The 24,636-nt window shown below is 42.9% G+C and overlaps 2 protein-coding genes across 3 annotated transcripts in view; one reads left to right on the top strand and one right to left on the bottom strand.

The window, feature by feature from the left end:
- LOC126355833 (transmembrane protein 47) overlaps positions 1–6,333 on the bottom strand; it is a 361,809-nt gene extending 355,476 nt beyond the window's left edge. Inside the window, exon 1 of one of the 2 annotated variants that reach the window (XM_050006281.1) lies at positions 6,174–6,333. In XM_050006281.1, the coding sequence (XP_049862238.1) occupies positions 6,174–6,289 (116 nt within the window). In that variant the 5' untranslated portion in view covers positions 6,290–6,333. The remainder of the gene's footprint in view (positions 1–6,173) is intronic. The other variant, XM_050006285.1, reaches the window with a different exon arrangement.
- A 69-nt stretch (positions 6,334–6,402) lies between these two features.
- The window catches only part of LOC126355832 (general transcription factor 3C polypeptide 4-like), a 205,604-nt gene continuing 187,370 nt past the window's right edge, over positions 6,403–24,636 (top strand). The window contains exons 1-2 of the mRNA XM_050006280.1: positions 6,403–7,007; positions 24,220–24,352. Of these exons, the coding sequence (XP_049862237.1) occupies positions 24,233–24,352 (120 nt within the window). The 5' untranslated portion in view covers positions 6,403–7,007; positions 24,220–24,232. The remainder of the gene's footprint in view (positions 7,008–24,219; positions 24,353–24,636) is intronic.

The raw sequence follows: 24,636 nt of genomic DNA, 5'->3' as shown, positions 1-24,636 counted from the left end.
AGTGATACCCAATCACCTGACCACGTTCGAAGTCCGTGAGTTCCACGAAGCGCCCCATTCTGCTTTCTCACGATGTCTAATTGACTACTGAGGTCGCTGATATGGAATGCCTGGCAGTAGGTGGCAGCAACCCCCCCCCCCCCCCCCCAATATGAAAAACGTGTTTTTGTGGGTGTCCGAATGCTTTTGATCACATAGTGTAACTATTTCGTTTCTGGAGCTTGTTCTGCTCACTGTATGTGATACAGTGTCTCAATATCCTATTTAACTACAACATTTTTAAAAGTGTCCTGTGATGCGTTTCTATAATAATCGTTGTTTTCGGTCTGTTGTTTTACGACTTTTTTTTTTAATGATAGGAATTCCAGATGGAGATTCTCACTGTAGAGGAGTGTGCCATGATATGAAACTTCCTGGTAGATTAAAGCTGTGAGCCGGACCGAGATCAAAGGCAGGACCTTTGCCTTTCGGGAGAAAGTGCTCTACAGCCTGAGCTACTCAAGCACGACTCACGACCTACCCTCAACTTGACAGAAGCTGTTCTGCGAACCAACTAGCACTCCTGGAAGAAAGGGAACTGCGGCAACATGGCTTAGCCACAGCCTGGGGAGCAAGTGCTCAGTCGGTAGAGCATTTGTTCACGAAAGGCGAAGGTCCTGAGTTCGAGTCTCGGCCCAGCACACAGTTTTAACCTGCCAGGAAGTTTCAATGATAGGAATTCCTGGTCCTCCCTTAATAGGTACATCAGCGGTAATTATCAGTTGTAGCTATTTAGTGTCAAAAGATATACAGATCCACAGGGAAACAGTCAACCGAAATAGGATTAAACTTACTGAGTTAGAAAGGTCGGATTTATGAGCAAATACGCTATCCAGTCATGTTAATGTGATCACCCGTCAAGAGCCCGAATAACCATCTTTTGCGGTGCGGACCTCTGTGAGACGTGCAGAAAGGGCTTTTGTATGGCCATCCTTTTGACTGGAGGTCTCGGGGGACCACAGCCATTCACTATTTTAAGAAAAGAAACACCTACATCAATCGTTGCAATGTTATGTATTGTGTAGCTACCAGTTTCGGCGCTTCAATGCACCATTTTCAGGTCTTAGTTGATGCTGAAGGTGTTATCACGATCCATATGATGATGGTGCACTGAAGTGCCAAAACTGGTAGTAAACAATAAATCACATCGTAAGGACAGCTCTAGGTGTTCCATTTTCTTACAGCGCAGGAAGAGTCCATGAAGCTCTGGCAGATACCGATAGAGATGTGAAGTCATGCTGTGGCCAGCTTTGCTTGGTTTCTCAGTTGAGTAACCACAGCGCAAACAGCCCGATCGAGGTGGTCCAACAGATTATGGATTGGGTTTCAATCTGGAGAGTTTGGTGGCCAGCACAGTGCGGTAAACTCATCCTCATGCTCGTCAAACCACGCAGGTGCACTGGAAGCTGCTCGTAGATACCATCGAGTCCAGGAAAGTCAAACAGCATGTAGGGCTGGATACGGTCACCAAGGTTAGATGCCTTCCAGAATGACGAGATCACCCAGGGAATGCCACGAAAATATTCCCCAAACCACATTGCTCCAACGATTGTTGCAGGGTGTTTGCTTTCAGACGTTTCGCCCCGTACACACCAACGGCCATCTGTCCGACAGAGCATAAATGTGATTCATCTGTAAAGGCCACCTGTCACCAGTCAGTGGACGTCCAGTTGGCGTGCAAATTACAGCCTCGGTCGCCGGTGAACAGCGGTCACCATGGGTGCACGAACCAGGCGCCTGCTGCGGAGGCCCGTACAAAGCAACGGTCGTTGAGGTGACCCTGTTGGCAGCCCCTTGATTCACCTGGGCGTTCTGTTGCTCAACAGTTGCACGTGTTTTCGCACGTAGGGATCTACGCAGCCGTTGGTCGCTCCTGTCATCTATGGCCCATGGTGCAGCACACTTGTGTCGCTGCCGGTTTTGGACAGCGTCAGTTTGCCATACACGGTATACTTCATCCCGGGCAGCGGGCTAACAGTTTACAAATTTAGCTGTTTCGGAAATTCTCCCACTCTCAGCCCGAAAGCCAATGATCATGCCCTTTCCTTCTGAACATCACATAAATCGCTCCGTTTCCGCATTACACTGCACTGCCCCACTCCTTGCAACTCGCTTTATACAGGATGTTACAAAAAGGTACGGCCAAAGTTTCAGGAAACACTCCTCACACACAAATAAAGAAAAGATGTTATGTGGACATGTGTCCGGAAACGCTTAATTTCCAAGTTAGAGCTCATTTTAGTTTCGTCAGTATGTACTGTACTTCCTCGATTCACCGCCAGTTGGCCCAATTGAAGGAAGGTAATGTTGACTTCGGTGCTTGTGTTGACATGCGACTCATTGCTCTACAGATTTTCTGTGAATGTTTGGGCAGGCATTGTTGGTGATGTCTTGATTGGGCCCCATGTTCTTCCACCTACGCTCAATGGAGCACGTTCTCATGATTTCATACGGGATACTCTACCTGTGCTGCAAGAACATGTGCCTTTACAAGTACGACAACATGTGGTTCATGCACGATGGAGCTCCTGCACATTTCAGTCGAAGTGTTCGTACGCTTCTCAACAACGGATTCGGTGACCGATGGATTGGTAGAGGCAGACCAATTCAATGGCCTCCACGCTCTCCTGACCTCAACCCTCTTGACTTTCATTTATGGGGGCATTTGAAAGCTCTTGTCTATGCAACTTCGGTATCAAATGTAGAGACTCTTCGTGCTCATATTGTGGACGGCTGCGATACAATACGCCATTCTCCAGGGCTGCATCAGCGCATAATCAGGGATTCCATGCAACGGAGGGTGGATGCATGTATCCTCGCTAACGGAGGAATTCTTGAACATTTCCTGTAACAAAGTGTTTGAAGTCACGCTGGTACGTTCTGGTGCTGTGTGTTTCCATTCCATGATTAATGTGATTTGAAGAGAAGTAATAAAATGAGCTCTAATATGGAAAGTAAGCGTTTCCGGACACATGTCCATATATTTTCTTTCTTTGTGTGTGAGGAATGTTTCCTGAAAGTTTGGCCGTACCTTTTTGTAACACCCTGTATACCCTCCACTGCTAGTGCTATCACCTGCGTCTGTGAGTGGTTCTTGCACGTTGTCGTCGAACATGGCAGCGTTCACAATGCGACTGAACGGTGCAAATATCAAGAGAACTTTAGTACCTACGAAAACATTAGCAAGGGCAGTCTGAGGAAACCATTCGTTGCAGAACTGCTGTTGCTCAAACTACTGTACACTTTCGAATGAATAAGTATCCGTGAATCAAGGCACAAAACCTGGTCTATCTACACTCACGAATCAATCTCAGGTGGGGTTTACGAGTGGCGAACAACAGCAGTGTTACTCAGGACTAACTTCTTACGACTGAGGTGTATGGTAGGGACTTTTTAGGGTCTTAGGCGGGCATGGTGTGGGCTTCGACTGTTCTCACAAATACACTGAAAGGGTCAATAGTAAGGCTTAACTGCCAACTTTTTTTTAGACAATTTGCTTTTTAACGTAGAGGCAGTCTACCCAGCGTGGGACTGCTTTTCTTGATAATACTTCTGATTAACGCCGCCCCCTCCCACGGCAATGGTTATAGCTATCCTTCCAAATCATGACTGAAAGAACTAGATTAGTCGCTTTGCGAGAAATAGGATTAAATTTTCTTGCGTCATTTTCAGGATTTATCTCCATACATCCACTGGAGGGGTCTGTCCGTTTGGGGTGCCAAAGAGTGTCCTATAATACATCGCGTACGACTCATGTTGTTCAAACTCTGCACATACGTAAGCCTATATGACCACATCTCAGCTTCCTCGTCTATAAAGTAGGTTCTGCTTTACACTCTGGACAGCCATTTCCAATCATCCTAGTCTACGAAGTCTTCGGGAGGAAAAGTGAGTTTACAGCTACTGAAAATGGCTCTGAGCACTATAGGGCTTAACATCTTAGATCATCAGTCCCCTGGAACTTAGAAGAACTTAAACCTAACTAACCTAAGAACATCACACACATTCACTCCCGAGGCAGGATTCGAACCTGCGACCGTAGCAGTCGCGCGGTTCCGGACTGAGCGCCTAGAACCGCGAGACCACCGCGGCCGGCCTTTTTTCCAGCTACTAACAGTCCTGAAAAGACATTATGACAAGCTGCTTCATCGGAACCGCAGGCACCAACTTAAACGAGAGGTACTATTTAGCACGAGCGCTAGTTGCGAATGAGAATTATCGATAGCCGGCTGTATAAAAATACACTACGAAGTAAAAAAAACTATCTGGTGTTCGGGCAGAAGTACAATTTCGCTAAAATGAAGTGGGGAACAAACCATTTCTATCATAAATGAAACCTATTTTACTAAATACGCCACCCTCTACTCCAAAGGTAATTACTAAAGATTTTTTCTGTTAATAACAAATACTACCAGTTCATCTGCAATCCAACATAGTTGTTGGAAATGGTATATTCTGCTTTTCTTTCTCATTGGTTGCAATGAAATTTCGCTGCAAGACTCCCCTTACTGGGAATGGTTGCTTTCGCTTCTACAAAATACTAAATTGCATAGGGAAGCGTAACATCGCTCTATTCACAAAGCATAATCTGTAGGATAAGAGGTTCATTTCGGGTCCATATCGCCTATAGCAGCTAATATTACGTATGACATTGGCGTACGTTTTTGCTGTGGCCGCAGATCCTTCGAGTTAACGCCTACCGTCACTTCGGCGCGGCGGTGACGCTGCCCTTGCGAAGCGTCTTTGACGGTGCAACAGCAGTGTCTTATTGGTCACTAGCTGGAAGACCTCTAGTTCGATTTCCTGATCGCGCTTTGCACTGTCAAGCTGAATAAACAAGCTACAAACAAATGCAAATCGTCTACGTGCTGTAAAAAAATACACAACACTAAGATACACAAGCAATTGCTGATCATTGACAATCAGTTTACTGCCTAGACAAAACGAAATTGCCTCATGTGGTCGAACAGTACCTGGAAGAACTTTTAGCAAATAAAATCCCTTTCAAGCAGTACTACTGGAAGGTACATTTAAACCCTCTTAAAATATGGAATTCCATTATTTTAATGGTGTTTTGAATTTCTTCACGTCTAGTTACACAAAATACGCGAAGTTATCTCGTGACAACTGTGCAAGGACCACACTGCAATGTGCACATCGCGCGCTATACTGAAAATTAAAACTTGAAGTCTTTTAGAGTATTTAAATGCGCCCGAAACAATCACAATTTAAAAAATACGAAACTTCTCCCACACACGACTGTAATTTCAAAACAGCCAGAAATCATCCATGCACTCCTTACGGCGGCGAATTCCCGTGCTTAGAAAAAGCGTCTCGGCAAGCTATATCACAAAAAAACAAAAACCAAAGCACTGAAAATTCAACGCACGCCACAATGGCTCTCAACAATTTTTGTGGTCATTGTAACTCTGACATTAAAAACAATTTACTGTCTACTTCCTCATACAATATTTTTCCTTAATCGAAGTGACAATCACTGAACCGTACGGTGGACGCACAGAGGAGACTAAAGTATTCTGTTACTTTGTGTAAACATAGTGTTGACAAGCTACCTCTGAGCTGAAGTCAGTCATAAATTGATGATTTACAGTGAAACTGTGGCCTATAATGCGGACCAGATTGTAAATATTTATGGAAAATCATGCACACAATGGGTAAAACTTATTAGGATACGATTTTTCACACAAGACGTGCAGCGTTAATACAGTATAGAGAAGCGTCAATGCCATAATCGACGTTAATCAATACAGTCGATTTTTTTTCTATCTGAAAATTATAAATAACAGCGTAACCACCGCTCTTAAGCAGACGAATCTGCTGACACCAATGAGTCACGACTCTTGTGGGCGTATCTGTGTCAACTACATTACTTCTATCAATACAAATTTTAACACAAATTTGTTAAATATATCGCGAAGACTTGTTGTTTACGATATTTGTGTGTAAACTGTAAACTTACTTCAGAAATCTGAACCTCAGTCAAAACTAGAACAACATGCAGTTTGTTATGTACACTGTTGATTCCGAGAGCTATATTTAGATTCAAATAAATGCCTCATTCTACCCAGGACGGCACAAAATCGCTCTACGTATTCCAAAGTTTAATTACTGACCTTTCCAAATGATACACCTCAATGACAGACGCCGAGTCGAACTCGCTGAAATCCGGCAGAGATTCGGCTTCGAAGCTAAATCCACCCAAAACACTCGCTTTAGTAGTTGAATTCATGTTGCTTGTTTCAATATGGCGTGCGCTACTGAAGCCATCTATCGGCCAAAAGTTCAACTATTTCTACTGCTCTTGTACCAATATTAACTTTGCTTTCGAGTTAACCTTGCGTAGAAAAAGTCTTGGAAAGGATATACAGCAACGCCACCTGGAATCGCGTTGATTAAAGTACGTGATAAATTATGACGTGCATATTGTACAAAACTGGTCACGCTCCTCAGACGTTAAAAGTATAACGGCTTGGATCTGTCCGCTTAATCTTTCAAGTGTAAAACTTGTCGGAAGCAAATGACGCCGTCATCTCAGCAGCCTGTCAAAATCATATTTTAACTCGTTCTTGGATTTTATGGGTTTTAAAACTATTTTCTGCCACAATGATATGCAATCATGACTGAAATAATGCTAACGAACCAATTTTAGAGATGCGCAAGCGTTTGTGATGTGATCTCTGAAACACATAGGCCTAGATGTAAGTTTGTTGGCTATTTACGAAGTGCTTTGGAGTGTTTGTGTTATGAAGTGATGACGGTGTATAGGTTTTGACTTTTGATATAATCAAGTGTTGACTGTGGTCAGTTTTCCGCCTGTAGACGACTAACATTTCCGTGCAGCTGTTTACTGATCCAATTGCTTGAGATGTTCCAATGAAATGCTAATGCCAAATTACGTGGTACACGTAAGGAAATTAACAAGACTTGATCATTGTAGAAGAATACAGGTAATTTGGTTAATAATATTGTGTGTGTGTGTGTGTGTGTGTGTGTGTGTGTGTGTGTGTGTGTCCAATTTACGAACTTCCATTTCTTACTTGCCGTTAATGCTTCAGAGTTTTTTTGTATCAGTCAGTGAAATTGACTTTTTACATATATTTCTGATGTTCAGACAACATAATGTCGAAAACTATTGTATGTTTTGCCTGCCAGATGCTCCAATTTGCTGTATACAGTTCTAGTTACCTCGTATGTGTTTTGCAAATCGGTGGGAGATATATATATATATATATCAGTAAGATTACATATTTTCGTTCAATACGGTCGTGTGGAATACTGTTCTGGAGAGGTTTGGTAACACATCTTTAAGAAAGAAAACCTTCGTTGCTAAAAAACCTATTGTAAGAACAATATGTGATGCTAAACTGCAATTATCTTGTAGACATCTATTAGGGTTGGGCATTCAGATTACTGCTTTACAGTATACTTATCCCCAACATCTACATCAATACTCCGTAAACCACTGTGAGGCGGATGGCAAAGAGTGTGTCCCATTGGATCAGCTATTAGTGTTTCTTCCTGCTCCATTCACGTACAGAGCTTAGGAAGAATGATTATTTGAATGCCTCTGCACGAACAGTAATTATTCTAACCTTGTGCTCACAATCCTTATGCGAGCGATACATATCAGAGGGCTGTAGTATATCTCCAGAGTAATCAGTTAAAGCTGGTTCGTGAAATTTTGTTAATAGATTTTCTTGTGATAGTTTACGTCTGTCTTGAAGAGTGCCAGTTCAGTTCCTGAGTATATTTGTGACAGTCTCCCAGTGTTTAAACAAATTGTGACTATTTGTGCAGCAATTCTCTGTATACATTCAGTATGCCCTGTTAGTCCTATTTGCTACCGATCCCACACTCTTGAGTAACATTGTAGATGGGTTGCATGAGCACTTTGTAAACAATAACTTTTGTAGGCTGATTGCACTTCCCCAGTATTCTACCAATAAACCAAAGTCTACCATCTGCTATTGAACCTATGTGGTCATTCCATTTCATATCCCTACAAAATGTTACACTAAGGTATTTATATGAGTTGGCTGATTGTAGTCATAGGATACTGTGTTTTTCGTTTCCTGAAGTGCAAAATTTTACATTTCTGAACATTTAGTGCAAGTTGCCACACTCTGCACCATGTTGAAATCTCATCAAGATATGACTGAACATGTGTGCATCTTCTCTCAGATATCACTTTATTATAGATAACTGTGTCATGTAAAAGAAGCCTGATTTTACTGTTAATAGTGTCTGCGAGATCATTAATATATAACATGAACAGCAAGGGTCCCAACACACTTCCCTGGGATACGGCAAAGTTACTTATACATATGACAATGACTCTCCCTCCAAGATAACATGCTTTGTCCTCCCTACCAAAAAGTCCTCATTCCAGTCACAAATTTCACTTCATACCCCAAATGATCGTACTTTTGACAATAAGCGTAGGTGTGTTACTGAGTCAAATGCTTTTTGGAAAGCAAGGAACAGTACATCTACCTTGTTGCCTTGATTCAAAGCTTTCAGTGTGTCATGCGAGAACGCTATGAGTTGGGTTACCCATGATTAATGTTTTTGAAATCCATGCTAGTTGGCATTGAGGAGATCATTCTGCTCAAGATATCTCATTATGTTTGAGCTGAGAATATGTTCTAAGATTCTACAACAAATTAATGTCAAGGATATTGGATGGCAGTTTTGTGGATCAGTTCTAGTACCCTTCTTATAGACAGGTTTTTCGAGGCACTATGTACTGTTTTTTTTGTTTGAGGGATCTGCAATAGGTTATAGTTAGAAGAGGGCTAACTCAGCTGAAAATTCAGTATAAAATCTGGCAGGGATTCTGTCAGGGTTGGAACTTTATTCAGTTCTATCGATTTCAGTTGTTTCCTAATACCAGTGACAGTAGTATTTATTTCATTCATCTTTTCAGTGGTACAAGGATTAAACTGGGGCAATTCTCCTGAGTTTACCTTCGTAAAGGAACATTTGAAAATGGAGTTAAGCATTTCATCTTTTGCCTTGCTACCCTCAATTTCAGTTCCTGTCTTATTCACCAAGGACTGGACACTAACTTTGGTGCCACTAACAGCCTTTGTATATGATTAGAATTTCTTTGGGTTTTTTGAAAGACCACTTGACAGTATTCTGCTATGGTAGTCACTGAAGGCATCATGCATTGTTCCCTCAACAAACAAACACATTTCATTCAGCATCACTCTGTCTATAGCCCTATGCTTTGTTTTAAACCTGTTATGCAGTACTCTCTGTTTCTGTAGCAATTTCGTTACAGTGACTGTGTACCATGGAGGTACCCACCCATTATGAACTATTCTACTGGATATGTATCTATTAGGTACATGATCAACTATTCTTTTAAACTTGAGGCAGAGTTCCTTTACCTGCTCCTTCATTATGCTGAATGTTTCAAGTTCTTCATTGAGATATGACACTATTGATATTGTATCTAGTTTACTGAACATATATATCTTTCTGTTTGTTTTAGTTGTCCTTTGTACTTTGGTAATCATTGTTGCTACAATCTTGTCATGGTCCCTGATACCAGTTTCAATGTGGACATCCTCAAAGACGTCAGTTCTATTTGTTGCCATTAGATCCAATATATTTACATCATCAGTGGGATTCCTAGCTATCTGTTCTATGTAGCTTTCAGCAAAGACATTCAGTAAAGTTTCACAGGATGTCTTATCATACCCATCACTTACAGAACTGTAATTTTCCCAATTAATTTTTACATAGCCAAAGTCTCCACTGATGATTACAGTATGACTGGGGAACTTACACACAAGTGAACTGAAATTATCTCTACTGTTTTTGGTACTGTCCCTCTTTGGCAGGTTCATGCTTGGCTACATGGGGCCCCAGTCTTTGTTGCATTGTTTGCTTTCCTTGGTGCATGTTGACCCTCTTGCTATATTTTTCCACTCCCTTGAGGAATGTGCCTGGGATGTTATGGAAATCTGTTCTGTATATTCAGTAGCCAATATCAGAACACACTCCCCACTATTTTTGCATTCCATGTTTCTTTCTTTGTTCCCCTTCTCCTATCCTTTCTCTGCTTTGGTGTTTGAGGTTCCTCTTTTTCTTTGTCCTGCCTGTATGCTCTTGAAGGCCAGCCAATGTGTCTAATGCATAACAGATGACCTGGTAACGTGTAATTCCTAGCCCTGGGTTGACAAATAGGGTTAGCACATACCCCCTGTTCAGGCCAGGCCCAGGGAGGGGTGATTTCCTGAGCTGCTAACTTCCCAAATTGGTGATTGGTCCCTCTGCCAGGTGTCTGAGAGGTGTGACCTGAGGTGTGAACAATCATCTAAGGCAGATGCGTCCCCTTCTGAGGAGGTCACCAGTTGGAAGGAGCGCACCATCGGAGACGCTGGCACTCGTGGAGGATTTCCTTGCAGTGAGCCTATCATCATCTTCACAGTCAGTGCCTACCAAACATAAATGGAATGAGGCAAACAATTCAAAGAGCCTGTCAATTGCTACATGGTTCATCGAGGTTTCACATACTGAAGACAGTCAGTCCTTTGCTATGGTAAATATGTTTATTATTCAGAAAGTGTTGATGCAATTGCTGGCCCTATGAAATTCTGCTCTTGTTTACAAAATGACACATTTCTTTTGGAGACCACTTCTGATTCTCAAGTACAACAACTGCTTGCAGCTTTGCTCCTCCATGGCAGGGTCGGTTAGACCGACAGTGAGAGAGCACTCCAAGTTTCTGCTGCTAATAAGGCGACTACACCTTTCATTTGTTATATTTTTTTACAAGCTTCAAACAGGAGGTACTTCCGTAGTGGATAGGAACTGTGATTGCCATATACAGATGCCAGCTGAGTTGGTGACCACTGACTCACAGCTGCAGGTGGTGTTGGCTTCTGTCACACAGCTTGAGGCTGCTGCCAAGGGGCATCACTGTGGGGGTTCGGATGCGAGGGACGTCGAGCACGTCCCACATTTCCCATGATTGGTCCACTGCTGTGGCCGCCCCGGGTACTGTCTGCACTGAGGTTGACCCCTCACCCATAATTGAGTGGGAGAGCATTCCAAAGTCTGGCAGCCAGCGAAAGACTTTCTGAGGGGCTGAACGTATGGACTTCCCAGTTCGTTTGATGTACAGGTTTCAGCCGTTATCTGTGGCTGGCAAGGTCTTTAAGCCAGATGCAGTCGTCCGTCCTATTCCAGACGAACAATGGCATTTTAAACATATCTACATCTACATTTATACTCCGCAAGCCACCCAACGGTGTGTGGCAGAGGGCACTTTACATGCCACTGATTTCCTCCCTTTTCTGTTCCAGTCAATAGACTGATAGTAAGATGTAACATGATCTCTGTCATACACCTCACATATTTGAAATGTATGATAAGCAATAACTTCACAACTGATAAAAGTCTCCAGCTTAGCTATATTATCAATAGCTTTATACATTTTAAGGCGCGAATGCCTTCTCCTCCCTGGCGGGTGGAGGGAGGGGTTTCGTCTCCCATAGATTAAACAAACCAGTGACCATTTGTGCTGCCCTTCCCTGCATATGTCCATATCCCCTATTAGTACTATCTGGTATGGGTCTCACACACTTGAGTTCACGGCCTTCAATCCTCATGGGGGAGTCATGCTGCTCATCTGAGATGTCATTCATAGTCATCCCATCTCCCTGATAACCTGGCCTCAAGCTGTTGCAGTCAGGATTTTCGTTCCTCATTTGACCTTTGCTGTTTACATCTTTCCGTCATTTGGTGTCACCAGGGCAGACTTCCTCCAGCTTATTGGGCAACTCCCCCACCCCTTTCTGCTGCTCGGAGTCTTTAATGTGCACCATCCCCTTTGGGGACCTGTAGGAGAGGTGCACTCTTGGCTGACCTTTTCAATCATCTTAACCTGTCTTAACACGGGAACACCCACGTTCCTTTACAGACTTCACTCACACCTATTCCCAGTTGCACATCTCCTTCTGCACTGCCTTGCTTGCCTATCATCTCTAATAGTCCGTTCTCTCTGACACTTACTCAAGCAACCATTTCCCATGTGCTGTCCGATTGCTGACACCTACCCAACGCATGAGCACACCAAAATGACAGCTTTCTAAAGCCGACTAGAAGCTTTACTCCGCCCTGTCAACCTTAAACGGACAACATTTCCCCACTTGTGACAACCAGGTAGAATATCTTACAAATGTTATCCTTACCACCAGAGAACATTCCATTTCTTGCATTTCCTCTTTGCTGCACCATGTCCTGGTCCCCAGGTAGATGGAGGCATGTCATGGCACAGTTTATGGGCGGAGACATGCTCTCTGCATTTTTAACCATCACCCTATGATGGCTACCTGCATTCATTACAAACAGTTGCATGCACAGCGTTTTCGCATTGTTCAGGATAGCAGGAAAGCTAGCTGGATTTCCTTCACTAGTTCTTTTAACTGTTCCACACAGTCTTCTGTCATGTGGGCCAACCTCCGACAGCTGTCTGGCACTGAGATCCATTCCCCAATTTCCTGCCTCAGATTAGCAGTTGATGTCAGAGTGGACCCTATTGCTATCTCCAACACCTTGGGCTGCCATTTTGCAGAGATTTCTAGCTCCACCCACTATCACCCTCCTTTCTTCCATCGGAAACGAGTGGAGGAGATTTAGGCGATACCCTTCTCTACTCAGGTTCATGAGTTTTACAATCCCACCTTCACGATGAGGGAGCTAGATCATGCTCTCACTTCATTCCGATCCTCCACCCCAGTGCCGGATGATGTTTACATTCAGATGTCGTGGAACCTTTCTCTTGCGGGCAAGCACTTTGTCCTTCATACATACAATTGCATCTGGTCAGAGGGTATGTTTTCCAGATGCTGGAATGAAGCCACTGTTGTACCCATACCTAATCGTGGCAAAGAGAAACATCTTCCTTCTTGTTATTGTCCCATTTCTCTTTCGGCGGCGCATTTCCTTCCGTCCCTTTACGACGAACCTGCACCTACCTGTGAACATTGTCTCAGCAGATCATCAGTAGCGGAGCCGAGTGAAACCTACTGTACTACGACGTGAACCAGGCTGCAATTAAAGTCACTAATCTACATTTCAGGAGAAAGTTTTCACATGAAATGAAAGGTTGGAAATTTGGTCCTTAATTAATATATCCTGAAACTTAGGTGAACAAGTATCACTGCCAAGCCTGTGCTAGTCTTAACACAGTCACTGACTATCCCTTTTACTCACATTAGCAAGTTTATGGTTTTGCATTTCCCGAAGACGTAATAGCTACAAAAATACTGATTGTTTTTTATTGATAATGCTCTCCAAAAATTAAGTCTTTCGGTACCAAATGCAGTCACAGTTTTTAGCCACCAACCTACTCAATACACCACGTGGAATATATCTCTTTTCTCATCACTAAATTCACTTAAAAATTCCGAAATTTCTACACACCCATCATAATAATTATGCCGTCACTTTACAACACTTTTGATGTATGAAACACTGCTAGATCCGGCAACTTATCGTTTCCATCGGAACTACTACTACTACACATTCCGAACTGTTTCATGGCCAGGCTCTGACTCCTCTCCAGAATACTCTATATTGCTTTACCATTGGTCAGTTTACTCAACAGCCAATAGCAAAGCAACATTCTCCTGTGCCAGTTCGCACTTTTCATCAATAACCAATCGCAAAATAGTAAACCTAACAATTGCACTTTTTACCGACGTAATTATCTAATATGCTGAAGTTTTGTTTATGCATAAAGTTGTTTACTATTGTTATTTATACCTGAAGTAACTTTCCCTTTACCATAAACTTACTTTACAGATCTATTCTACAAAAATCCCCTTTGTCCGTATCCATACTTCTTCGAAATGCTCCCACACTAAATCCCACTACATAACTCGTTAAGCAATTATCTTCATATTAACCTTAAATGACTCTCGCGCATCATTCATACTGCTAAAACACACCGAGCGAGGTGGCGCAGTGGTTAGCATACTGGACTCGCAATCGGGAGGACGACGGTTCAATCCCGTCTCCGGCCATCCTGATTTAGGTTTTCCGTGATTTCCCTAAATCGTTTCAGGCAAACGCTGGGATGGTTCCTTTGAAAGGACACGGCCGATTTCCTTCCCAATCCTTCCTTAACCCAAGCTTGCGCTCCGTCTCTAATGACCTCGTTGTCGACAGGACGTTAAACACTAACCACCACCACCACCACTGCTAAAACACATTTATAACATACACAAAAAGACATAACAACACTTTATGAAAATACTAGAACAGATTACGAAAAACATTCTATTACTTTAGTGCACTCTAGTGGGCACAGTCAAAACTAAATCACAGTCCCCTATCCAATACTGTCCTCTATCGGCTGATACACAAACTACATGCGCGTCCAGTCTCGCTTCACCATCTGTCACTATCCAGCTCTTAGACACATCTCCCACTCAACTGTCTCCAAGGCAGGATCGGTATACGGCACTACGTCTCACTCTCACCAGTTGCTTGTAAGGTGATGCAACATATGATACATGCCCAGCTGGTATGGTAGCTCGAGTCTCACAATTGACTAACCACTGCAGTGTGTGGATTTCGAGCCCGTGGTTCTGTGGTTGACCGTCATGTCACTTTGTCAACCCATCTCATGAATGGTTCTCTGCAGAAACAGCAGACTATGGCCACATTTTTTTCAGTTTAGAGAAAGCCTGTGACACCTGCTGGAGGACTGGTATCCTCTGTACTCTCTACACATGGGGCTTCCATGGCCACATGCCCTGTTTCGTACAGGAATTCTTAAAAGGCCGAGTTTTCACAGTAAGTGTGGGTTCTGCCCTGTCGGACACCTTTATCCAGGAAAACTGTGTGACTCAGGGTTCCGCCCTGAGTGTCATCCTCTTTGCTATCGCCATTAATCCTATTATGGCCTGTCTCCCTTTTCATTGATGATTTTGCCATCTATTGCAGTTCTGCATGGACTAGTTTCCTTGAGCGGTGTCTTCAGCAATGTCTAGATTATCTTTACTCATGGTGCATTGACAATGGCTTTCATTTTTCCACTGACAAAACCGTTTGTATGGATTTCAGGCAGCGCATTTGGTTTCTTCGACTGTCTTTAAATCTTAGTCCTGTTAAGTCTTCTGTTCATTGACACCACAAAATTCCTGGGGCTTGAAACACTCCCTATTAAACCCACCGTAATTGACTAGTGACTTACTGTTTAAAGTAGTGTGACCATGAGCAATTGATGAGGGCTGACTGGTTAATATTTGCATGGGAGTTGTTTCCTATCAAATCCAACAAAGCTAATTAGGATTTCGGATAGCAATAATCAGTACATACTCTGTTGTTAATGTTCTATATCTTTTTGTCTAAACAGTATGAATGAGGCAGTTACTCGATTCGTCGGACAAAGTAATAATGGTTAACTTATCACAGGTCGCCTATTAATGTTGTCACACACCAGTATTCTTCATGTGGCACTGAATGCACAATCCTCACTGCAATCCAAATCATGGGTGTCTAGAGCAGTTGTCGTATAATCATGGTACATAAATGAACACTTAAACACATCAGATAAATCATTAAATTAACGCCATTTATTTATTTACTGGAGTTCAGGCCCATGGCTTTGGGTGACACTCACAGCCATTAAACAATTGTAAATGCGGATGGCCGTCCTACCGAAATCCGCCCTACTCGCTTAGCAGCCAACAAATGTGAGGCAAAGATATATTATTCTTAATACGTAAGGGGCGGTTGGCCCCTTACAGGCTAATGCTTGACAGAGAACTTTCTTGGTCTTCTGACGTGGCTTACCTGGCCACCCACTGTACGTGGTCCCTCAGTGTCCTACGTGTCCTCAGTGGTACTTCCGTGGGAACAGTTTGGACCAACCTCCTCCATTTGTATCATTCAAAACTAGACTATGGGTGTTTCATTTATGTATCAGCACATCCGTCCCTCTTAAGCTATCTCAATACTATCCATCATCGTAGCTTCTGTTTTTGCCACCTCTTATACTAGCCCGGTTGAGTCTGTATGCAGAAGCTGCCAAACTACTGCTGTCCTATCGCCACGACTTTCCTCTCAGGAGATATGCAAGCCATTTGTCTGTCATGCGTGGCCACCCATCCTATGCCTCCTTCTTTGATGACTCTTTTGATCGCCAGTATGGAGCACATCCCTTTTCTCTGTTACTTCCTGGCATTCGCTTTCGGCTCTTGCTCCGGCAGCTTAACTTCACGCTACCCGCCACTTTCCCAGTGGGTGTGAACCCTCCACCATGTTGGTTTGGTGCAATGGTCCATGTTCACCTGGACCTCTGTTTGCTTCCTAAGGACACTACTCCAGCCTCACTTTATCACCTTCAGTTTCATGATGTTCATATGGAATTTTCCGATAGTACCTTTGTGTGCACTGATGGCTCTCGGGCTGTGGTCTTAGATGTGCTTTCATCGTTGGCACGCTCAGAGGCTCAGCGTTGATTTGCTGGGTACGGGCTTGGGGACCCAGGGGTTCCTGAGCTGGGGACTGGTAAGTGCCGACAATCCCTTGTCACCATAAGCTCTGGGCCTGCTTCAGCAACCACTGCATGGCACAGTGATGGAACATTGTGTGTCTCAGGGAATGGGGATCTTGGCTTAACTGCGCAGATCACAAGGACGGGATAAACCTCTACAAAAAAAAAATTTCAATCTCGAGGTGTGCTGCACACTGATGGGATGCGTGGCTGTTGAGGCGGAAAAGTCATTAGCGGGCAACTTCTGAGGAACCTGCTGCACCTCAGTTGTATAAGGCTTACTCAGGCACACGGGCTCTGTCTGAAAAGACCCTAATTTCCCTAGCTGCTTGTGGGACCGAGATGGAACCCTCGAAATCATCTTCTTCTCCTCTCAGCAGGAAGGGTGTACCACCTGGGAGTATTCACACCCATTCATCCAAAAGAATGAGAGAGGCTGGTCCTCCTGATAGTAAGAATACTTTGGACTGCAGTAGCAGGGCTCGTGGAGTCATGAATAACAATGTGTTTCTGGTGACAAGGGTTTGGAAGGCCTTGCTGGAACATTAAAATCTATAAAAACAATTGTGTAATCGCTCGTTGTTGCATGAAACTAACAGGTTAAAGCAGGTAGACCTTCTCAAGAAATCATAGAAACTGGGTGATTGTGATATTGTTGAGGTGCATACCTCTCTCAACTCCAGTAAGGGCATTGGCACATGCCGAGATATCATAGCAGAACTGAAGCAAGAATGGGCATCCCAGGGAATCGTTGATGTGGAGCAACAAACATGCAGGAATAATGGAGCAACTGAAAAGACTGCCAATTTCATTGTCACATTCAGTTCTCCAACACTGCCTGAACATCTTATGGTGGGATTCCTTCGACTTAATGTTTAACCTTACATTCCAAACCCTATGTGGTGCTGACTCTTTTCAGTGGGAGGTCATTGATGACCTTCATTCCAGTGGACCACTTCCCAATCAGCCTTCACCTATTAAATGGCTCACCTCCTGAAGTTAAGCCTCCAAAATGGATGGTCAGCAGGGTTAACTGGATGCGCGTTCAAACATTGCGACAGCATCCAAGGGTGGGTGGACCACATCACACGAATGATCCATCGTGGTGCTGACCTCTCCATCCCACAGTCCTCAGGTCATCTTAGGAGGTGACCTGTATGTTGGTGGACAGATGAGTACCGTTCCGCAATGCGGTAAAGGCGTGTGACTCTTCAACATTTTAAATGCTGACCGACAGAAGAATGCTTACCGACAGCAGACAATCTTAGGGCTTTTTAAGTCGCAAATGCCAAGGCTCAATGCGCCATTAGGGAGAGTGGGAAAAGGTCATGGCAAGTATTTGTGGACTCCATCAATTGTTTCACTTCTTCTATAAAAGTATGGAAAGCCATCCGGTGGATTTCTGGTAAGTGCAGCTGTTTATTGATACCAGCAGTGCTGAATCATGGGTGCCTCCGTACAACACCCAGAAACATTACTCAGATGCATGCCAAACATTTTGCACAAAGTACTGCCAATGCAAGCTAGGATCCAGTGTTTTGTGACTGTAGAGAGGGAAAGGTTGGACTTCAGGTTCAACAGTTTGATGCCTACAGCTCCCCTGAGTTGTCTCCATGTGGGAGCTCGAATCAGCACTGACTGAGATCCATGACACTGCAACCAGTCACGACCAAATCAGGTACTGCATGCTTCAACATTTGCCAGTGGCATCAAAGGAAATCCTCCTTGAATGTTTTAATCTAATATGGCAGACAGGCATCTTCCCAATCTCGTGGGGGGAGGCAATTCTGATCCCTCTCCTCAAACCAGGAAAGGACTGCACATGTCGCAGTAGTTATTGGAGTTCTGTCTTAACTAGCTGTGTAGCAAATGGTTAACCATCATCTGGTTTGTTTGTTAGAGACCAGGGGACACATTAGCCACTCTCAGTCTGGATTTTGAAGATTTCGGTCCACTGTCGACAATCTGACCCTCTCAGAGGTGGCTATTCAGCAGGCTTTCCTCAGTAAGCATCACTGTATTGGCATATTATTCGATATTAGTAAGGCATACGATACTGCTTGGAGACTGTATTCCCACACAACTGCATCAGTGGGTCTTTTGCGGCCAGCTCCCCATCTTCATACGGTCTTTCTTCCTGCTGTCTGATCGATTTGAGCAGGAGAATGGTGTTCTTCAGGGCAGTGTTTTAAGTGCTACTCTCTTTACCATAGCTGTCAACAGTATCACATCTACAGTAAGGAGTCCTACACAGTGCTCCTTATTTGTAGATGATTTTGCCTTTTTCTATTCCTACTCCAGTGTTGCAACTTAAAGTGTGGAGGTTAGAGGAGTCGGTTGCAAAGATGGGTTTCCAGTTTTCTACAGGTAAGTGTGTGTGTATTCAGTTTAATCATTCTCGTTGTCTTTTTAATTTGCCTGCATTGAATATGGGGGACACCATCCTACATTTTAGAGACACAGTGCGGTTTCGGGGCCTCATTTTTGACTCCCAATTGTCGTGGTTACCACACATGCGAGACCTGAAAGCCAGAACCCTGAAGGCACTGAACATCATCAAGTGCCTTAGCCACAGATCTTGGAGAGAAGACACGGCGTGTCTCCTTCAGTTTTATTGGGCTTGTGTGTATTTGTGGCTGGACTATGGTTGCACGATGCACGGGTCAGCTAGAACCTCTTACTTGCGGTTCATTGATGCTGTCCATCATGGGGGGATTCAGCTGGCCACAGGTGCTTATTGAATCAGTCCCATACCTAGCATCTGTGCAGAGGCGGCAGAACTGCCACTTACGATCTGGCACGAGCTTCTCATGGTGCGTCAGGCATGTAAGTACCTTGCAGCTCCTACTTCATCCCCACACCATACTGTTGCTTGTCCACATCTGGAATGTCTTTATTCCGACGGTCGACAAGCCATGATGCCATTTGGGATCCGAATGCACCGTGTGCTGGTGTTACATCTACATCTACATCCATACTTTGCAAGCCACCTGACGGTGTGTGGCGGAGGATACCCTGAGTACCTCTATCGGTTCTCCCTTCTATTCCAGTCTCGTATTGTATGTGGAAAGGAGGATTGTCGGTATTCTTCTGTGTGGGCTCTAATCTCTCTGATTTTATCCTCATGGTCTCTTCGCGAGATATACGTAGGAGGGAGCAATATACTGCTTGACTCTTCGGTGAAGGTATGTTCGCGAAACTTTAACAAAAGCCCGTACCGAGCTACTGACTGTCTCTCCTGCAGAGTCTTCCACTGGAGTTTATCCATCATCTCCGTAACGCTTTCGCGATTACTAAATGATCCTGTAACGAAGCGCGCTGCTCTCCGTTGGATCTTCTCTATCTCTTCTATAAACCCTATCTGGTGCGGATCCCACACTGCTGAGCAGTATTCAAGCAGTGGGCCAACAAGCGTACTGTAACCTACTTCCTTTGTTGTCGGATTGCATTTCCTTAGGATTCTTCCAATGAATCTCAGTCTGGCATCTGCTTTACCGACGATCAACTTTATATGATCATGTTACTCGGTGTGGAGCCAGTACGATCCCAAATCCAGGATTTTAACCATCTACCACCCTGGTTACTGGAGAGACCAGAGTGATTTTAGATTTGGTGCGTTAGAGGAGAGATAGCAATCTTGCTTCTGTTTTTAATGCGATATTGTCTGATGTTTTATCTGAGTAACGCGACCATGTTGTTGTATCTACAGATGGGTCTAAGCAGGGGGACTTCAGTTTTCACAGATCGTGTTTTCAAAGTCAGACTGCCTCCAGAATTTACCATCTTCAGTGCAGAATTATATGTGATTATGTGAGCACTGGAGCAGATGAGAAGTTCTCCCGGTGTTAAATTTATTGTCTGCTCAGATTCTCTGAGAACCCTTTACTCTCTCCAACATTTGTACCCAGAAGATACAGTAACCCAGAACATCCAGGATGCCTTCCTACAACTACAACAAATGGCGAAGGAAGTGTCTTTCTGCTGGGAACTTTGGAATTGCGGGGAACAAAACGGCGGATTGAGCAGCCAAGGAGGCGTGTCGTTATCCCCTGGTATTTCTGTGTGCTATCCCCCTGCATGCTATCACCTCGCTGTTGAGGCTGACAGTGACCGATAACAAGCTCAGTGTCATTAAGCCCACAACTTGGACGTGGAGTACTTCCTTCCAGCCACATTGAGCTCCATCTTACTCATCTTCGCATGGGCCACTGCCCTATGACACATGGATTCTTATTCTGGCGAGAGGACCCTCCAATGCGTGGTGCTTGTGATGTGCAGATCACAGTGCACCACATTTTATTGGACTGCATTTTATTTGCAGACCAGGGGACTGTGGCGGATTTGCCGGGATCTGCTGTCTATTTTATGTAATTATCAAACAAATGTGGTGAGGGTTTTAAAGTTTTATGAATTTTCCAACGTTTTTAACAAGATTTTAGTAAGATGTTCTTAAAGGGCTCACCCCAGTTTTTTTGTAAGGGGTCAGCCAGTCACATTTCGCTGTGCTTTTCAGGCCACACAGTACATCCGGCGACACAGACTTTTTAATTGTGTCATCTGCTCCAACTCTCTGTGCCTTTCAGAGCCTCAGTGTGCTGTACACCGTCCTCAGAGCCTCAGTGTGCTGTACACCGCCCATCCCTTAGTGGAATGGGTGCAGAAATCTGTCTCTTGCTCATGCTTGATGGAGTCCCTGTGATGTTCATGTGGGTTCCTGGTCACGTTAGTCTGACAGAAAAAGAGGCCACTGATGCTGCTGGCAATGCTGCAGTCCTAGTACCTCAGCCTGCTAGTTTTTCCACTCCCTCCACTGATCTCTGTGTTGCTGCCTGTCAGCAGGTGGTGTCACTTTGCTGTCACCACTGCTCCTCCTTTCATGGGAACAAGCTTCAGGGAATTAAACCTGTCCCACTGGCTTGGACAACCTCCTCTTGGCCCTCTCATTGCAAGGATGTCATTTTATGTAGATTTCATATTTGGCACTATCTTTTTAGGCGTCACAATTTGTTAAGAGATGTTCTCCCACTACTCTCAACCTCTGATGGTTTGCCATTTCCTCATGGAATACCTTTTTTTTAACCACTTATGTTATGTCTGCCATCTGAGTTACCAGCCATTTTAACGAATTACGCACAGGCTGTCGACCATGTTTTACTTTTTATCTGTTGTAGCAATATGGCAAAGTACTTTTAATCTTTAGTTCAGGACCATATTTTATGGTTTCTCCAAGTCCCTGTTTTTAGCTGTCTTTCCTTCTGTCAATTTAGCTTAACTATTAGTCGTTTTTAACTCTCTTTTTTCTCTTTGGGTTCTATTTTTCTGACATGGGTGTGTATGACCATAGTTGTTTTTGCGCCGTGAAACAAAACAAAACAAAAGGTACTGAAGGAACTGAACTGACAGGCTCTTGGAGGTAAATGTAAACTATCTCGCGAAAATCTGTTAACAAAGTTCCAAGAACTGGCTTTAAATGTTTAATTTAGGGATATACTACAACCCTCCCCTTATGTATCATTCACACAGGGGTCATGAGTATTAGATAAAAATAGTTACTGCATGCACAGAGGCATTCAATCAGTCATACTTTCTGCACTTCATACGTGAATGGAACAGGAAGAAACCGTAATAACTGGTCCAAAGGGACATACTGTGTGCCATGCAACACATGGTGATTTGCAAAGAATAGATGTAGTTGTAGATATTAAAGAGAAAAACATTCACAATAGGACAAAAAGGTGAAATATTTAAATACAGAAGCTTTTCATTTGTAATAGGAATTACTCTCAATTGTCAATTTTGGCACTATTATTGTTTCGTCGTTAATTACAATAGAACTTAAAATCACATTGCTTTATTCTGAAGTCTGATCATCTTTTCGAACGTTAAGATTTATAGAGTGAAAATCGATATTACATGGTCATTGAATTAAACAAATTAATTGTTTCCACGTAAACTGTGGGCTGTTGCTATTATGAGATTATTAATAAAGAAAACCATTGAGATTTTCAGTAATTCTACATTTGTATTAAATGCAGAATTTAATCACAAACTCAAAGATAAAGTTTAGGCCCAGTTATGATTTTTTATCATTTCCAAAACACTACTGAACAGCATTTTACTTGCCAGCTGGTAACTGAATTTATTAAATCGCCAATAAAAAAAGAAAGCAAAACTCCCATTTCCAAGTGGCATTGGTAAATCACCTAGCTGCCCCACAGCCTCCCAATGCTGCGCCTGTTGGAACTCTAGTCCTGTCCAGATCACTTCGTCTGTTCTATGTGACAGTTGCATTCCAGTCTGAGCTGCCAAAGATGGCATGAGGTGTGCTTGCGCGCACACCTCTGTGTGTGTGTGTGTGTGTGTGTGTGTGTGTGTGTGTGTGTGTGTGTGAAGAAGGCTTTGGCCAAAAGCTGATCTGTACATGTCTTTTCCTTGTGTCTGTCTGCACCTCAGTGTGCTGTCTTAACGGTGAGTAGCAATCTATCTCTTCCTTACATTGTTGGTATTATAACAAAACGACAGTCTGAAGTGTGTCATGATGAGTCGTGGGAAAAGACACCCTTTCTTTGAAGTGTTTCGAGTTGTTCTGGTGTGATCTCACTTCCTAGTCATCATGACGTTTAATATTACCTTCCCCAATGAATGTTAAACAATTGTAGAACATAATAAGAGATGTCAGATTTAACTTGGGTACCAGCAGAATAATTTGGAATAATTTGAATGCAGCTCCACATTGTCATTGTTTTTTACAGCCTTATATGCTCGCATTGTAAAACCAAATGCAGTTTCTTAGCTGGTTTAGAACATTGTCTTTCAAATTAAAGTGGTTTTAAAGAGTTTGCATGGAAGTTTTTGTGTAAAAGTGGGCTAAAAGTACCTTTTTTTATAAAGATCATCAACTTTGCTGTCAGTTTGTCAACTATTGGAAAGCGCTAAGAGTCTGAAATTTTGTATAATTAGACTTTGTATTTGTAAATTATTATGGACAAAGTTTCAGGTATATAAAAGCCTGACTTACTCTGATTTTACAATTATTTATTTTTCAGCTGACTTTGCTTCAAATTAAACCAAAGGAATCTGCTTGCAAAATCTTTTATTTATTTATTTATTTATTTCACGTAAGAGAGCGCAAAAAAATGTACAAGATGACCTAGTGTTATTTCTTGCAAATATTGCTGGAGATATTGTGTCTCAAATTTGTCAAAAACTCAGGGATGGAGTTGACAGCTGCACTGTAGTGTCAAACAATCTACAAGTATTGAATAAAGTGTCAGACAGATAGCTTCAGTGTTTTCAAATGTATATTAGAGTGTTTTTCCAGAACAGCTCTTCCTACACCAGGAAGCTTTTCTGAAATAGAAATAATTAGTCCTTTATACAGAAAAAAATTATAACTGGCCAACATGTAGCCACACTTTTTTATTTTCATTTGTTTCTATATTCATCCAGGGATCACCAGATGATGTGTGTTCTATTTGTATTCTGTTGATATAATGTTTATCATGAATATGATCTATGAAACACATAATTAACCAAATGTCCATAGTACTGCTGCTTCTTTTCATAACTAGTCACATGTCAGAGTTAGTGTATATGCAGATTGAAGACAATTTTGATTTTTTTTTCTTTTTGCTCAGTTTGCAGGAAACAATGGAACTCAAAGAAATAAACACAATTGCATTTGCTCCAGGAGTTACATCTCATTTTGCAGTATCATGGTCCGAAGATAATAAAATGTCTCTTGTGACATCTAAAGGAATTCATATATTTGTAAGTCAAACACTTATGTATGTTGTCTTTTATGGATGTTCATCAGTTCTATGAATGCTGTAAATATTAAAATCTTAAACACATTTTTTTAGATACCAGTAATACTTTATTAGCTTTTTGGTTCCTTAAGCCATTATTGTAGGACAACAACTAGTTTAACCCAAGGTGTTTTCGAGAAGTGTATAGAAAAATATTTTTACCAGTAGGGGCGAAAGCATTGTTTCACAATGCTTTTGTGATGATGTTATACTAGTATTCCTATCACCACATCAATTCCCAAGCAA

Source organism: Schistocerca gregaria, chromosome 3 (assembly GCF_023897955.1).
Source record: "Schistocerca gregaria isolate iqSchGreg1 chromosome 3, iqSchGreg1.2, whole genome shotgun sequence".
NCBI classification, from domain to species: Eukaryota; Metazoa; Arthropoda; class Insecta; order Orthoptera; family Acrididae; genus Schistocerca; species Schistocerca gregaria.
The sequence above is the reverse complement of the archived record's forward strand: the minus strand, read 5'-3'. Positions and strand labels throughout refer to the sequence as shown.